The sequence below is a fragment of the Puma concolor genome, chromosome C2 (genome assembly GCF_028749965.1).
Source record: "Puma concolor isolate L17-30 chromosome C2, mPumCon1.1.hap2, whole genome shotgun sequence".
NCBI lineage: Eukaryota > Metazoa > Chordata > Mammalia > Carnivora > Felidae > Puma > Puma concolor.
In genome coordinates this window covers 111896327-111914437 of record NC_141675.1, presented here as the reverse complement: position 1 = coordinate 111914437, position 18111 = coordinate 111896327, and the positions used below count along the sequence as shown (strand labels likewise).

Sequence of the window (18111 nt, the reverse complement as noted above, 5' to 3'; positions counted from 1 at the left end):
CAATCCCCAATAGAATTTGTGCTCTGTCACCTTAAAGTACACCAGAGTGTATTTTTCATATTGTCTAATTTCAACACTTAAAAAATACTTGGAAATAGTGTCATTCCTTTCATGTTTCTTTTATATATTGGCAGAGGCATCTCCACTTTTTCTTTATTAACATAGTGTTATGTTAGTTTCAGGCACGAGTATAATGATTTAACAACTCTATATGTTAGTCCTCATTATGGTATGTGTACTCTTAATCCCCTTCACCTATTTCAATTATCCCTCCCTTCCCTCTGGTGACCATTTGGTGTATAGAAATGTGGTTTGTCTCTTTTTTCTTTGTTGTTTCTTAAATTCTACATGAGTGCAATCATACGGTATTTTTCTAATGTATCTCACTTAGCATTATACCCTCTAGATCATCCATCCGTGTTGTTACAAATGGCATGATTTCATTCTATTTTATGGCTAATATACCACTATATGTGTGTGTTATATCTACCTATCTATACATATATATATACATATATAAATATATATATAAAATATATATATGTATATCATATATATGTAATATATATGTAAAATATATATATGTAATATATGTATACAGATACATATATAAATATATATATAAAATATATATATGTATATCATATATACATATACATATATATAAAATATATATGTATATCATATATATGTAATATATATGTAAAATATATGATATACATATATATGTATATCACATTTTTTCTTAAAAAATTTTTTTTAATGTTTATTTTTGAGAGAGCGAGTGTGCGCATGCAAGCAGGAGAGAGGCAGAGAGAGAGCCAGCCACAGAATCCAAAGCAGGTTCCAGGCTCTTAACTGTCAACACAGAGCCCTATGTGGGGCTGGAACTCACAAACTGTGGGATCATGACCTGAGCTGAAGTCAGATGCTTAACCAATTGAGTCACCCAGGTGCCCCCACCTTTTTTTTTTTTTTTTTAAAGTTTGTTTATTTTGAGCAAGCACGTGTGTGAGCTGGGAAGGAAGCAGAGAGAGAATCCCAAGCAGGATCCATTCTGTCAGTGCAGAGCCAGACCCAAGGCTCAATCCCACAAACCATGAGATCATGACCTGAGTCAAGATCAAGAGTTGGATGCCCAACCGAGCCACCCACGCACCTCTACACCACATTTTCTTTATCCATTCATTTATCAATGAACACTTAGTCTGCTTCCATAACTTAGCTAAATAATGCTGTAGTAAACATAGGGGTGCATATATCTTTTCAAATTAGTGTATTTCCTATTCTTTGGCAAATAGCCCATAGTGAAATTACTAGGTCATCTGGTAATTCTAATTTTTTGAGGAACCTCCATATTGTTTTCCACAGTGGCTACACCAATTTGCCTTCCCACCAATGGGCAGGACAGTTCCTTTTTCTCCATATCCTTGTCAGCACTTGTTATTTCGTCTTTTTTATTTGAGCCATTCTGATTTGATTTGAGCCATTCATTGTGGTTTTGATTTGCATTTCCCTGATAAGTGATGTTGAGTATCTTTTCATGTGTATGTTGGCCATCTGTATGTCTTTTTTGAAAAAATGTCTATTCAGGTGCTTTGCCCATTTTTTAAGTGAATTATTTGTTTTGGGGGGGGGTTGAGTTGTAGAAGTTCTTTATATGTTTTTTACATTAACCCTTTATTGGATATATCTTTTGTGAATTTCTCCTCCCATTCAGTAGGTTGCCTTTTTGTTTTGTTGATGGTTTGCCTTCATTGTGCAAAAGCGTTTTATTTTGATGTGGTCCTAGTAATTTAATTTTGCTTTGGCTTCCCTTGGCTGAGGAGACAGATCTAGAAAAATGTGACAGCTGATGTCTAAGAAATTACTGTTTTCTTTTGCAGGTTTTATAGTTTCAGGTCTCACCTTTAATCCATTTTGAGTTTATTATTGTGTATGGCATTAGAAAGTGGTCTAGTTTTCCCAGCACCATTTATTGAAGGGGCTGTCATTTCCCTGTTATGTTCTAGCCTCCTTTGTCATAGGTTAATTGAGCATATAAGCATGGTTTTATTTCTGGGGATGTCTATTCTGTTCCATTGATCTATGGGTCCTTTAACATGCTACTACCATACTGTTTTGATTACTACAGTTGTGTAATTTGTAATCTGGGATAGTGATACATCTCTAATTTGTTCTTCTCAAGATTGCGTTGGCTATTGGGAGTCTTTTTGGGTTCCACACAAATTTTAGAATTTTTCTAGTTCTGTGGAAAATGTTGGTATTTTGACAGGTATTGCATTAAATCTGTAGGTTGCTCTGGGTAGTATGCAGTTTAACAAGATTGGTTCCTCCATTCGATGACCATGGTATCTTTTTATTCCATTTTGAGTTTGCTTCATCATGGTTTTATAGTTTTAAGAGTACATGTCTTTCACCTGCTTGGTTAAGGTTCATCCTAAAGTTTATTCTTTTTGATGCAATTGTAAATGAGACTTTAATTTTTCTTTCTGCTACATTATTAGTCTGTAGAAATCTAACAGATATATGTTACATAATCTGTTACATAATGTCGATTTTGTATCCTGCAACTTTACTGAATTCATTTATTAGTACTAGTAGTTTTTTGGTGGAGTCTTTAGGATTTTCTGTATATAGCATTGTGCTATCCACAAAAGTTTTACGTCTTTCCAGTTTGGATATCTTTTGTTTTTTTGCTTGTCTGATTGCTGTGGCTCGGCTTCCAGGTAAGTGTTGAGTGGACGTGTGTGTGTTTCTGATCTTAGAAGTAAAGCTTTCACCATTGAGTATGTTAGTATACTATAGGTTTTTTCATATGTAGTTTTTAATACGTTGAGATGTTTCCTCTAAACGTACTTTGAGAGAATGCATGTTGTACTTTGTCGTGTGCTTTTTCTGCATCCATTGAGACGATAATATCTTTTTATCTTTCATTAATGTGATATAGTACATTGATTTGCAAATTTTGAATCTCCATGGATTAAATCCTACTTGACTGGGGTAAATGATTTTTTTTAATGCATGATTTAGTGTGGTAATATTTTGTTGAATTTTGCATCTATATTCATCAGAGATTGGTGTGTCAACTTTTGCCTCGTAACTGAAGGAGCAGCCTTTTGGTCTGGTTGAGTGTACCATGATCACATGTATTTTACATCACAAATGTTCCAGCTCTTGATTAAACCTCCACACTGTGGCCTGGGTATACATTCATTGCCTAAACCACTTTTTGCCAAAATTTAAGTGTACATGAAGACGTGCTGGACTTTGAGATACCTAAAAGAATTCCTTTAAATTGTAAGCCACGTGTACACAATAGATGGGAAGAGTGTATGTTAGTTCCCTATCAGTCCTGTAACCAAGCTGCCACAAATTTAGTGGCAGGGCCAACATCTGCTTTAAGGCAGAATCTATTTCTTGCTTTTCCAGCTTCTGGTGGCTGCCAGCATTCCCTGGTTTGTGGCCACGTCACTCTACTCTCTCCCTGTAGTCACATAATCTTCTGTCTGCAATTCCCCTCTTACAAACACACTTGGGATTACATTTGGGGTTTACTCAGATAATCCAGCATAATCCTCCCATGTCAAGATCATTAACAATCATATCTACCAAGTTCATTTTTGCTATATAAATTAACATTCACAGATTCCATGGATCAAGATGTGGGTATATTTTGGGGGACCATTATTCAATCACAGTGTGTTAAGGCTTGAAAATAGATCAAGTTAAAGTTCTATCACTTTATTCACAAATCAGTTTTAAAGAGGACTGAGTTTAGGATTAATTACTCCCCACCCCTCCTTGTATGTTATTTTCTTATATATACAAATAGCAAAGAGCCCAGTGTACCCAGAACAGGCTTAAGTAATTATTACTTTTATACTCGGAAGTTTCCTGGTTTGCTTAAATCATATGGTCCTCCTGTTTATAAACAGCCTTGAGTTCCCAGAGACCTGAAAGTTCTACCAGAATTGTTTTAAAACCAAATTTTTTACTGTTGTTTTGGGATATATTCTTATTTATACCTCAGTTACTAGACAGATAATGTCAGGCATCCTTTCTGAAAGACTAGAGTGGTTGCAAACTGTGACCAAAACTTGGTGAAACCAGTTCGAAGATCATGTTAGACACAAGGCTCAGGTCTGGTTGGCAGACTTCTAGGCTGCCATGCAAGCATAGGTAAGGGCAGGTATAGGTAGGAATAAAGGAAGCTGGCTCTGGTAGCCCTTCTTGGAGCTTTCTTTCTCCAATAGGAAGGACAGATGTTCTCAGGAACCTCCACAATTCACACCAAAAATTTAATTTGCTTCATATACTAATGAGACCTATTTTCAGTTAGTTTAAGCCCATAAGAGAATGTTATGGTTTTACTCAATACTATGGTAAATAAAGTACCTATCTTTTTATTTAAAGGACAGATAGAAAAGCTTGAATGTAATATTTATTTGGTGAATTTACATGTGAGGTCATTTACAAAAGAAAAGATACAGACAAATGCAGCTTTCAGTGCAGTTTCAAATTTTTCAGAACAAGCAATAGTCCATGAGGATTTGGAATGATAGTATTGAATGGCACATGCTTCAGTTTCCTTCGTGTCTTTTTCTACCCAACCCCAAAGGGTAGGAAGGGAGAAGAGTAGAAGAAAATACCAGTGTTAATATAAATATAGCCATGCAAATAAAAACTTTAAGTCCGAGGTTATTCAGATATGTAGAACATTTCTGTATTCAGGGATCATGATAATAGGTACATAGTTTAAGAACTAAAATGCACAGCTCTCAAACTTTCCATTATCCAGGCCATCTTCAGTTATGTTAAACTGTCCCCACTAGAGGCCTCCTCAGTGTCTTCCAGACTGACTTTGGAAGGGGTCATTTCTCATTTTCTAAAAAAGTAGCACTTGTAGACAGAATCTTTTTGACTTCATTAGGATAAAGCACCCTCTTACAGAGGGATACAATGCTCCTTTACTCCCAAAAATGTAAACTAATTAGAATTCATTTCCAGAGTGTAACCAAAGGCTTGCTTGCTTTTTTATTATACTCAGACTTAAATAAACCTCTCCCAACTCCAAATATCTCAAAACGAGACACTTTAAGAACACAACCTCTCTCCCACCAGAAAAATCCAGCATATTAACAAAAGGATGGTCTAGAAAAGTGACAATTGGAAAACAAAAACAAATTTTTTTTTTCAGTAAGAAGGTGAAGTAAAGATAAAACTGTCAGTGTCCCTAGTAAAGATCTAGGCATGGGCAGTCAGGCACTAGAGAGCAAGGTTAGCTCCAAACTAAAAAGCATTCCACATTTCTTCAGCACTTCTGAAAATACTGGCTTAAAATTCTTTTAAGCACACATAGCCATAGTTAAAACACTAAACTTACCACCTTAGGAAATACTATGCTTCTGACTCCAAAACATATCCTTTTGGAACCTTTAGCCACATTTCTGCACTACAAATTTTAAGCTAATTAAACACTCCCATGTATTACACTTCATCTTTATACACACAACCAACCTGAATTTTCTTTCAAAAGTACACTATTAAATAGTGTGCCTAATATAAAAAATAGCCACAGGCAATTAAAACCCATTTCTATTTCATCTTACCTCTTGCCTGGTTCACTCACCCATTAATTTTCAGTCTTCCAGCATATATACCAGAATATTTGGTTCTGTGTGATTTACTGTACGAAAGCCAGTTGCTATAGACTTTAGGAACAATGTACATTATCCACTGGAGTTGAATGGGGTCAAAAGGCTTAAGTTGCCACTGAATCTAACAATTCTGCAGAATCAGAGGCATTGTGCATGCTGACAGTGGTTTAAAGGGTCTCAGTTTTGCTGCCTTCAAAACAAAATCCCCATTTAAGCTTTGTTTCCTTAAATAAAAAACTAAAGGGATTAACTGAATCAAAGAAACTTGTTTTACAGCACTTACTATAGGAATTTAAAAACCAACATGCTGTAAAATATATTATGCGCGTGCACACGCGCACGCACACACACACACACACACAAAAATCATCCAGAACATAGCCATCGCCCCCCATCCCCCACCTCAAAAAAAAAAAAAAAAAAAAGCCAAATCAACAAATCAAAGTTTTTATTTGCATGGCTAATTATCATCTGTACTCTTTGCAGCTTTCATATCCCTTTAACAGGTTCTAAGGTTTTGTTGCACAGGGAATAAAAGCTGCATCACTGCAAACTTCCTTCAACAGCCACTCCCACAACACCTAGACATGAAACCTGTAATGAATGACAACAGCACAAACAGAAATACTAAGTTCCACCATTCAACACAGTTCATGACAGTGTCTTTAGGGTTCAGTTGAAAAGGGAGTAAACTTCTAAAAAGAGGGTCATTCTCTTTCCCCCTATTTTATAATGTTGGTGGTTTTAATCCGTATTTCTTTGCAACTTCTGTCTGGGCATGAGCAGCATCACACAGTGAGTACAGATGAGCCATCTCCATCTCCGATTTAGCCAGGTTAATAGCTTTGTTGAACATGTCAATGGCTTTCTCCATGTTTCCTCTAAAAGAACAAAATTTTAAATGTTTCAGATCCTATAGGAATTTTACAGAATACAGTGAAGTTTCTAACCACTAAGGTTCAACTATGATCCTAATAAATTCTTTGCTCATTTATAAGAAACAAAATAGTGCCTAGCACAAAGAAAGCACTCAATGTTAGCTACTATTATAAATACTATGTGCTTACATTATACCTCTGTAGTCTCTGTTTACAGGTAAGAACAGTGAGACTAGAGAAATTAAATGACTTACTCAAAATTCTAATCCCGTCTGGCTCCTAAGTTCATTGTGTTTCTGTACTAAATCATAAGGCTCCTTTAGAAAGCAGTGACATGGGGTGGTTGAGTGTCCAGCTTCAGCTCACGTCATGATCTCGCAGTTCGTGAGTTCGAGCCCCACGTAGGGCTCGCTGCTGTCAGCCTGTCAGTGCTGAACCTGCTTCAGATCCTGTCGCCCTCACCCTGCCCCTCCCCTGCTTGCATTCTCCCCCCACCCCCCAAAGATAGATTTAAAAAAAAAAAAGGCAGTGACGTAACCTCAGAGAACATTAATAGTATCCAGGGGCCTTACCTTCACATGTGTGTGAACTCACCTTTCCCCTTATCTCCTACCACCACACTCCCAACCCATGTCCCTCCCCTCCAATCACAGGTTCCCCCAAGTCCCTTGGCTGTGCTCCTACCTACACATAATGCTCAAATTTTCCTTTCTAATGCATATGCTTGACTTAAACAATTTTTTAAAGTGTGACTTTTAAATTGAAAAAGTAATGAAACAAGGCAAATCAAAATTGTATACTTTTAAGGGAAGCTTGCTTCAAAAGGCATGACATATTAAGACTTAATGGATATTGACAATAACATATCTGTAATGAGAAGAATGAAAAGATAAGTATCTATGGAGCTGCCTTAAATTTTCTAACATACTGTAGGAGTTACCTTTGCACTTCAATAGTTCCCATGGTTTCATATGCAAAATCACATTTATTGTCAATTTCAATAGCCTTGCTGATGAGCTCCAAACCTCTATCCAGATCTTGCTTCCACTGAAGCTGAAGTAAACTGCAAATGCAACAAGGCAGTCAGATGGGACGATGGCACAGTATCATTAGGATAAGTACGTGACTCAATTTCCGACCTCAATGAATTTACAAGGAAAACCCAACTAAAACCGTAATCAGCATTAATTCTCCCCCCTCAATTTTATATTGGTGTTATAGTCCAAATTCCTTATTATGAAAAAAGTGTCCAAAGGTCTAGGCTCTACTACTGACTTACCTTGCATGGCCTATTTTTTTACTTTGTATAAGTTTTTTTCTTAATGATAATTCAAGTACACAAGGACTGAAAAAACTTATTTTGATACAGGTAATATTTGACAGGATGTTCAGAACTGAAATCTTTATGCTAGTACATTTATTAACTGCTGTGTAAGAATGAAATGTAAGTACAATTTCAAAAATTAATAAAGCATCCACAGCATTAGGAAATTTGTCAGTTAACTCACTGACACTCTCTATCACAGTTCCCTACTTCCTTTCTTAAGGACTAGAAGAAATCCATCTTATTACTATGCAGGAAATACAGTTTCTTACAGAAACAAAGAGAACCACAAATATACATACCCTTTATGAACATATGTTGTGGCATTATCTGGTTCCAAATCAATACATTTATCATACATATCATCAGCTTTACCAAACTGTTGTTGATCTGTTAATGCCTATATGAGGAGATACTTCAGTTATATTAAGGTAACTGTCAACCTAAACAATTAAAAGTATATTGTTTACTAATTATTAAAATTTACTTAATTTATCCATTCATTACCAAATTCTGTTTTGGGGATATAAACTTATCTAAAAATGTTACATCTTAGTATTATTATTATTTTTTTTACAAAGCATTGTTATAAATAGGAAATATTAACTTTTCTTTCTTTTTGGCAAGTGGTTAGTGATATTACAATAACAGATGATCTGGTACACTGTAGAGAAAATCCCACTCTTGGTGCCAGTTCTTCTTTTTTTTTTTTTTTTTTTTTTAATGTTCATTTATGTATTTTTAAAACAGAGAACAGGGGAGGAGCAGAGAGAGGGAAACAGAGAATCCCAAGCAGGCTCCATACTGTCAGCACAGACCCCGACACCGGGCTTGATCTCATGGACTCTGAGATCATGACCTGAGCCGAGATCAACAGTTCGGTACTCAACCAACTGAGCCACTCGTTTGGAAGAATAAATTCAATTAGGTGTTAACTGTTACCAAAGTGATTCCTTAAAAATGACTGATAAAAGAAAAAAAAAAGCAGCTACAGTCAACTATTTTAGGGCAAATCCCATGGCAGAAATGGAAGGCTTGGTTACATGGATATCAGTTCACACTGAAACTATTGAGAGCTGGCTAGCATCTAAGCTCAAGCTTGAGAGTTAAAAAGGTTACACTATGTAACCACATCTATTTGTGTATAAAGTAACATATATATTATATGTGAAGTAAAAAGCAGAGGAGGGGTCAAAGGATACTTATTTTAGTGCAAACAGACTAGTAATGTTAGGGCTGATAAGAAGATAGCCCAAGTAAGCCACAGCTGTTCTGAAGATGGCATAGAGACAGGGCAATGTGCAATAAGGAAAACTCTGAAGACCTGTACCTAGTATGAGTTTCCTTTAAAGCTATGCAGTGGCCTTTGTTCTTTTAGCTGCCTATAGAAATCTGTGCTAAAAAAAATCCTTTTGAATTTCATTTCTGTGATGAGGATAGGGTGGTACTGTCGTCTTCTGGTTTGTTCCTAATCAAACCCAAGTGTACCTTTCAATAAAAATGTCATACAATTATAACGTGTGTTTGTCCTATTTTAACTTATATAATACATTTTATAAAATTTTATCTTGTACATGCTTTCACAATTAAATACTGTGCATAATCAGCAATGTTTTATCATCCTGTCTAGAAATTCTAAGGAGAGATCAGATCATTTCAAACTCAATTCATTTTATTAAAAAAAAAAAAAAAGGTTTTTAAATGTTTTTATTTTTGAGAGAGAGAGAGAGACAATGAGTGAGTGCTAGTGGGGAGGGGTAGAGAGACAAGGAGGGAGAGAATCCCAAGCAGGCTCCATGCTATCAGCGCAGAGCAGGATGCAGGGCTCAGACCCCATGAGATCATAAAGTGAGCCGAAACTATAAGTCGGTCACTCAACCAACTGAGCCACCAGGTGCTCCTACTCTATTTTTTTTTTTTTTTAATGTTTACTTTTCAGAGACAGAGAGCGCAAGCAAGCAGGGAAGGGGCAAAGAGAGGGGGAGACAGAGAATCTAAGCAGGCTCTGCTCTGTCAGCACAGAACCCAATGTGGGGCTCAAACTCATAAACCTGTGAGATCATGACCTGGGCTGAGATCAAGAGTTTGACGCTTAACTGACTGAGCCACACAGGCACTGCTCACACTCAATTTAAAGAATTTCTGGGTTGTACTTCATATCCTGAATCTCAGTTCCTAACAATGCAGTGATATTAGGACTTTTAAAGAACAGAGCTAACACGAGTCCATCTTGTCATCATCCCACTCACAAAAAAAAAAAAAAAAAAAAGTTATGGCCTGTGGCACTTACAACTTGACTAAAGGTAGCATGAAAGACAATAAAAACAAAAACAACCTTCAGAAAGGTTTGGAGGTAGGAATCTACCATACATGGTCATTTTTTTTTTAAAAAAAAAAAGTTTATTTTTGAGACAAAGATTGCGCGAGCAAGCAGAGGAGGGACAGAGAGAGAGCGAGGGAGAATCCCAAGCAGATTCCACGCTCAGGGCATACCCTGACATGGGGCTCGATCTCACAACAGTGAGATCATGACATGAGCTGAAATCAAGAGTCAGACACACAACTGAATGAGCCACCCAGGCGCCCCCAGAGATGGTCATTTTTAAATGTTTCCTATTTCTGTGATGTTTGGGTCAGGGGGAAAACATTTATTTAGAATAAAAAAGAGTAAGAGAAGATATTATACAGTGTATTGAAATGTCTGGTTTATGAATATATCAAAAGCAAATTTCAACTTAAAGACTAAGAAAGAAAACAGCCATTCCAAGATCATTTAGTTGCAGGAAAAAGTCTAACTGTGCCTATAAGAAGCTAACCATTTTCATTTAAATGGATGACTGAAAATTAGTAATTTCTCAGAGACTTCAGACTACAATTAAAAAGTGAAAAAAATTCAAATGTACATCCCACTTTCCACACCTTCAATCCTAAAGCAAGGAAAGCTCAGGAGTTGGCAAACCATAGAGAAATTAAAATAAGCTGTTACAGCCTATCTAACCATTTAAAAGAACAATGATCAAAGAGGAAGAAAAACCTTTCCTTGGACATTCTTCTCACCAATTGCACAGGGTAAATTTTCCTAAAGGAATTAATTTTGCGAACCCAATCCAAATGAACACTTCAGGGAAATGCTCTACTTCAGACTCCCCATGTTAGGAGTTTAGGGCCAGGGTTTTCAAACTGTATTAACATAAGAGCCACTCCTGAGGTGATTCAAGACCATTTTGGTGCCAGGAAAATCAAAACAGGAACAAAGCTATTTGTATTCATAGAAGCTGCAACCAGGGAAGCACAGTTTTCAGATTTCCATATGGAATTCAGCATATGAATGCAGTTCTTTAAAAGGACTGGTAATTGGGGGTACCTGGTTGGCTGGCTCAGTCAGTGGAGCATGTAACTCTCCATCTAGGGGTTCTGGGCACCTGGGTGGCTCAGTAGGCTAAGTTTCCGACTTCAGCTCAGGTCATTATCTCACAGTTCGTGAGAATTTAAGCCGTGTCGGGCTCTGGGCTGACCGCTCTGAGCTCGGAGTCTACGGCCTGCTTTGGATTATGTGTCTCCCTTTCTCTCTCTCTCTCTCAAAAAATAAACATACATACATAAAATCTTAAAAGAAAAAAGAAAAAAAAAAGACTGCCCACTAAAAAAATATGAAAAATCACATTTACCTGAGCATACAGTGCATAGCCTTCAGCACACCTTGGGAATTTCTTTATAACCTCTTCAAAACCTTTCATAGCTGCTTGGATTTGTGAAGAATTGTTTCCTGTATATGCCTGGCGATACTGTGGAAATAAATCAAAAGAGGCCTGTCAAATCAAGAACTCAAAAACTCATGGAATTTAACATATTACAAAAGTCACACAAAAATCACAAAATTATTTCCAGAAAAGCAGGTGATTTGCTAACCTAATTTGCTGCATCTAAAAGGGTTGCAAGAAACTATCTCTGGATATATCTCCATTTGCTATGTACAACTATGACTTCATTGCCATTATACAATTTCAAGATGTTTAATAATCTAGAAGAAGGCATACTAACGTGTAAGTTACCACTGCATATAAAAGAGGGCTTTTAGAAGTCCAGTACGCTCTCCATTTTGTAAATGGTGGCTTCTAAATATAATTTATTATCACCTTACTACAGGTGTTATAAAGCTTCATCTAGTAACATTTTTCATCCATAATATAAATGTGCTTGTGACCCAATTTCTTTAAGAAAAACTCTTTTAGGACTCAGACTATAAGGGCTAACTGGAAGTACCTCATTTCACTAGAAATGGACTTATTTTACCTGATTTTTAGCTTCATGTTTCTGAGTATTAACAGCTTTACAAAGGTGAGATGAGAAAGCAGTTATGTGGTATGACTGAAGAGTACTTCCTCAAAATGCTTTTGTTTTTTGTGCTAGTTTATGGTAGAAAAGTAAGAAGAACGGTGCTGTTTAGGGGAGGATGAAATCAGGGACAAACATCTATCAAGGTAAACTCAAAACATCCAGAGAAATATAGGAGCAAAACCTCAATTAGCAACTATACTTCCATTTCCCTAAACCAACAGTTTTTCTCTCGTAGTCTTCCTTTGGCAGAAAAATAGGTGATGGTTTTGTACAATGAAACACTTATTTTTGTTAACAATGGGAAATAAAAATGATGTTTAGGAAAATACAAAAGAAAGTAGAACTCACCAATGCAAAACATTTCTGAGCTTGTGCCAGGGCTGACTCAGGTCTTAATCTAATACATTCATCGAAATCTGCCACTGCTTCCTCAACTTGATCAAGCAATATTTTCAGCTAAGGAAGAAAAAAAAAACAATTATCTATACAGTGTCTCTTACCACAATTTAGCATAATGCTAAGCATGTAGTATTCAATACAAAATTACTTTCTAGAAACCGTGAACTAGAAAATCCTATCATTTAAAGGAAAGATTCTAAAAACTAGTGTCCAGTTTTTTCAAAAACACTAAATACTATTAAACCCACCATTTTTGTACTGCAGTTTTGGTCACTCTTAAGCAAGAAACCTGTTCTCCTAGAAGACTAAAACATCCCTACTTTCAAATTTCAAACATATCAGACAAGAGTAATTATCTTTCAAATTAATCTTAAGACACTACCAGTAAGGATCAAAATGTCAAGAATTTTAAGAGATTATCTTAACATCTCTTAACAGCCTTCGGATAGAAGTATTAGGTAAAATTTTCCTACATTAGAAAGAACTTCAGCTTTTCTGTTGTATGGAAATGTAGCCTATACATTCCACCCTAATGTAGTCCAAGAAGCCATCCATGTTAAACGGGTTATAAAGACATGTTTTCCCCAGATAAGGCTGGAATTGGAAATGATTTCCTTCACTATGTATTTTTACTAAAAACCAAGTTTTTACTAAAAAACCAAATACTATAAAACTCCATTCAGAAGAGATTTTTTTTGTACTGTTTGGATAGTTTAGGACGCTATTTCCTTACAGCAAGCCCACAGAAATCATCCTGTTGATTCTAGCATTAACCTAAAATATTCAATAAATGCTTTTAATGTTTTACTCACTGAAAACCTAAAAGCCAGAAATACGTGAAAAACAAACGCAAACCGGCAAGCCAGTAATTGTAGCCTTCTGTTTCTTTTTTTATAAAGGACAAATATTCAAGACAGGACTACATAAACGCCCACCCAGACTGTGAAATACTTTGATACTTTGTTCATGCTATCAGAAGTGACACAAGAAAACTTTTGACAACCTTCTCAAAACTAGTATCCTATTCCTTAGTACAAAGGTCAGAACTCTTGATAAGAAAAGTACCTGTCCTCGGTGGTGATAAACGTCTGCATTCTGAGGATCAATGTCAGCAGCCATGTTAAAATCCTGAGTAGACAACAAAGGCTGCTGCTGTTGCATGTACATGCTGCCTCTTTTGATGAGAGCATTTGCACGAAGCTACATAACCAAAATGAGAAAAGGTTCACTGTTACTGTTTATTCCAATTTAGTTTTTCTAAAGTAACAGCTTTATTCAAGTATAACTCACACACCATAAAGCTCATCCTTTAAAAGTATACAAGTCTTTTTTTTTTTTCTTTTGAGAGAGAGAAAGAGAACACCACATTTTGACATTTTGAGTGAATCTTTGTACAGGGTGTATGATAAGCATCATTACTACTTGCCATTAAAACAAAAAGTTATGGTCATGAAGGAAGAAATAGGTTTCTTCTCCAAAAAAACTTTTTTGAGGTAAAAGTACATGTAAATTTTCTTTCGATGAAATAAGAACACCCCCACAATTTTAACAAAAACAGAACATATTTGTGATCACTAGGAAATAAAAATAAAGATCATATTATTAGTGTATCTTCAATTTGAAAACCTCATTTTAAAAGGAACTTTTTTTTTTTAAATATAATTTATTGTCAAATTGGCTAACATCCAGTGTGTAAAGCGTGTTCTTGGTTTTTGGTGTAGATTCCCGTGGTTCATCGCTTACACACAACACCCAGTGCTCATCCCAACAAGTGTCCTCCTCAATGCCCATCACCCATCTTCCCCTCTCCCCCACCCTCCCATCCACCCTCTGTTCTCTGTATTTAAGAGTCTCTTATGGTTTGCCTCCTTCCCTCTCTGTAACTATTTTTTTCCCCTTCCCTTCCCCCATGGTCTTCTGTTAAGTTTCTCAAGATCCACATATGAGTGAAAACATAGTATCTTTTTCTGACTGACTTATTTCACTCAGCATAATACCTTCCAGTTCCACCCATGTTGCTGCAAATGGCATGATTTCATTCTTGCTCATTGCCAAATAGTATTCCATTGTATATATAAACCACATCTTCTTTATCCATTCATCAGTTGATGGACATTTAGGCCCTTTCCATAATTTGGCTATTGTTCAAAGCACTGCTATAAACATTGGGGTACATGTGCCCCTATGAATCAGCACTCCTGTATTCCCTGGGTAAATTCCTAGTAGTGCTATTGCTGGGTCATAGGGTAGTTCTAAAAGGAACTTTTAATAATACTTAGTTGTAATTATTTTTGTTTACAAGAAGTTAAGATAGTTTGTTAAAAATTCAGGCCTTGAAAATAACTTTTATATTCCACAAAATACATGAATGAATTATCTGGAGGTGAAAAAAGACAGAATTCACTTAATTCACTGAGCAAACAGGCCGAACAAATGTAACAAACTAGTAAGAAATTTTAGTTAATTGGTAGCTAAGCTTTGTCTTGTTAACACTGAGAAGACTCATATAATTCAACAGGTCCCCCTAAATCTTAATTATGAAAATAATTATGTACACATAAGAATACCTGGAAGATAAAAAGCTGTTCCAACTGCGCAACTACAAAAACTTTTGGTATATTTCAATATATCTCTATATCATATTTTTAGAACCTATTTTTTAATTCATGTAACAAAAATCTTTCAGATTAAATGTGTTTATTTTATTGAATGCATTTTATAATCTTGTATTCCCTATTGTATTTTTATTTACAGTATTACCTATAGCACTGCTATATCACCCTTACCCCTATCCAAATATAGTCTAATACAGTAAGCAGTGGCTATAACGGGAAGCTCAAGTTACCAGATGCCACAGAAAAAAGAAAAAAAAATCCTTTCCTAGCTAAAGATAAACATCACTCATATTTATGTTTCAGTTTCACCATACTGACCCAATCATCATTAGGGGTAGTTCCTTCCAAAATAAAAACAGCCTTTTGGAGAATAGCAACTAAAATTTGAAAATTTGGGAAAACCTGTAAGTCCCTTTTTTTAATCAATTTTTACACACACACACATTTTTAAATGTACCTTCACATTAGCTTCTTTCAAACTGATGACCTTATCTAAATCTGGTTTGGCCGCATTGGCATTGCCAATAAGCAGGTAGAAGGTGGCTCGTAGTAATAATGCTTCTGCCATGTATTTGCCTTGAGCATCTATTTCTTTTGAGCATTCACTTATGATTTTATCATAGTTTTCTTCTTCCATATACTGTTTGGCCCTTAGATATCCAGAACTGAAAATAAAAATGAACATAGGAAATTATTTACTAAGGAAGGATCAAATACTGAAACTTCAACATTTCGTATGCTAGAGTTAATCAACTATCTACTTCTCCTTAACATTCCAGTATAGGACTGGAATGGGGTGGTGTGGTGGTGGAGGAATAACTGATTAGGATTTCTGATGCAGACTGGGATTTTTCTCGATGTCTTGGAGACTAGGAAAAAAAGGTAAACAGCAGAGTCAACAGCAGAAACCGAGGGTTACTGCCCAGGCTTCGACATTTATATATGTTAAAGGATGAGCTAATGACTGACTGATCTGCATCATGGATAAGGATCCAGTCTTATTCACCTTCACACCTGTGGCATACTGATGTCACTCAACAGTTATTTTATGCCTAACAGAAAGAACAGAGAATTAGGAGATAATTAAGTTTAGGTCACATAAGCCAAGGGAAGAGATGTGACCTGATCTCTGCTTGGTAGAGAACACTCTGGCTATGTTGTAGAAAATGCACTGTCAAGGAGCAATACTGGAGGCAGAGAATTATCTGAAGGACTCTCACCCAGAAGTTGTGTTGTTTACAAAACAGACCTAGAATGAATAGGTGGAAATATCAAAGAAGCAAATTTAAGGGAAGATTCTTCTATTAAGTAGGACTTTAAAAAAAAATCACCGTTCCCTAAATTTTTAAAATACAGTGACATCAGTATTCTTCTAAGATGACTAGCTGACCTTTAAGGGGTCTTACAAATATAAGTCTCTGTAAGTTAAAATACATTTCTCATTTCCTTCATTATATATCCTGAGTAGAGAAAACTGGCAAGTAACTTATCAGTCAAAATCTTGTAACTCTGCTAACTTCTCCTATAATTACATGGTAATATTCCCTGCACTCTAACTTCACTGCAATTTTTCTAGCAAGGAATGTTCCCTAACCCGAAGAGGAAATTATTGGCATGGTCTTCAACATTTACTTCTGTACTACAATTTTCTGAAAAGACTGTGTATCAACTACAATTATACATGGTATCCTCCCTTAAAAGGTGGCCAACATTGGTTGAAAAATTAGGGACATACAAATCAAAAGCAATGTTTCCTCAAACTTTCCAATATTCCATGGACACAAAATTATGCTCTGCTACTAGAATATTCCCTTTTCTTCCCAACTCATTAAAAAATGTCATGTTGGTAATAATATTATACCTTCTCTTAGAAAGGAGAGCTAACCTTAACAGCAAAACACAATACTGATAAATATAAATGGATGAGCAGACTAGGTGACTTCTATACATACATGACTTGATCCTCAGTTGTAAACACAGCATCTTGTACTTTAGTTTCAGTTTTCTACAGAAACAGACACAAGAAGCCCAAAGAATGGCTAGGCAAGCAGGAAAAACTTGGAAGAAAGTCACTCTATGGGGCACTCCTAAGCATCTCAGTTATAAATTATAAACTTCCCTGCACTAAAACATCTGTATGTTGAGCTACATGATAATTTTCAAGTTAGTGCCCCTATTCAAATACAGTCAACTATTCGACTCACTGGGAATCCTCTTGAGAGTATCATGTGGTACTACGTAGACACTACAGTTGATAAACTTACTTTTCTTTAACTTCTGAGGCCTCTCCTTCCTTGTCTTTATCTTCATCAGACTTCTCTCCTTTAAGCATGGGCTGAGAAATTATATCATCCGTGAAAGAACTGAAGTAAGATTTGATAAACTGTGGAGATGGCATCAGAGGTTCACGATTCTGAAATTCAATCACATTTAAATATTTCAAAATGAGAAAACACCGACCAAAGAAGCAGGTACATTTGTACAATACTGAGAATGACTGCTGTAAAAACTAGGATCTCATTCTCAAATAACTGAAGAATATCAGACTGCAAACCACAGGACAAGAGACAGTGGAACTGGTAAAGCTACTCATCCCAGTTGTTCAAAGCAGGTTTTAAATGACACCTCTCCTCTCCAAAGATGTAAAATATCCAGACCTCCTAGGACTACATGTTAAAGTCCAAGAAAGTGAAATCTCAAACACAGGAGGCAAATAACTGCCGAGTTAAAAATTATTTCCTGGGGCACCTGGCTGGCTCAGCTGGCAGAGCATGCAACTCTTGGGGGTGGTAAGTTTGAGTCCCACCTTGGGTATAGACATTACTTAAAAATGAATTTTTAAAAAATGTAATAAAAAATAAAAATTATCTCCTTCTGGTCTCTGTTCTAGATCAGCA

At 36.0% G+C, this 18111-nt stretch overlaps 2 protein-coding genes across 3 annotated transcripts in view; one reads left to right on the top strand and one right to left on the bottom strand.

The window, feature by feature from the left end:
- Positions 1–18111, top strand: part of LNP1 (leukemia NUP98 fusion partner 1) — an 80955-nt gene that overhangs the window by 3070 nt on the left and 59774 nt on the right. The window lies entirely within an intron of this gene.
- Positions 4427–18111, bottom strand: part of TOMM70 (translocase of outer mitochondrial membrane 70) — a 69438-nt gene continuing 55753 nt past the window's right edge. For both annotated transcript variants that reach the window (XM_086675621.1, XM_025913997.2), the window contains exons 5-12: positions 17479–17627; positions 15672–15879; positions 13665–13799; positions 12549–12656; positions 11531–11647; positions 8165–8262; positions 7479–7601; positions 4427–6541 (exon numbers count right to left, since the gene is read on the bottom strand). In XM_086675621.1, coding sequence (XP_086531747.1) covers positions 6388–6541; positions 7479–7601; positions 8165–8262; positions 11531–11647; positions 12549–12656; positions 13665–13799; positions 15672–15879; positions 17479–17627 — 1092 coding nt within the window. In that variant the 3' untranslated portion in view covers positions 4427–6387. The remainder of the gene's footprint in view (positions 6542–7478; positions 7602–8164; positions 8263–11530; positions 11648–12548; positions 12657–13664; positions 13800–15671; positions 15880–17478; positions 17628–18111) is intronic.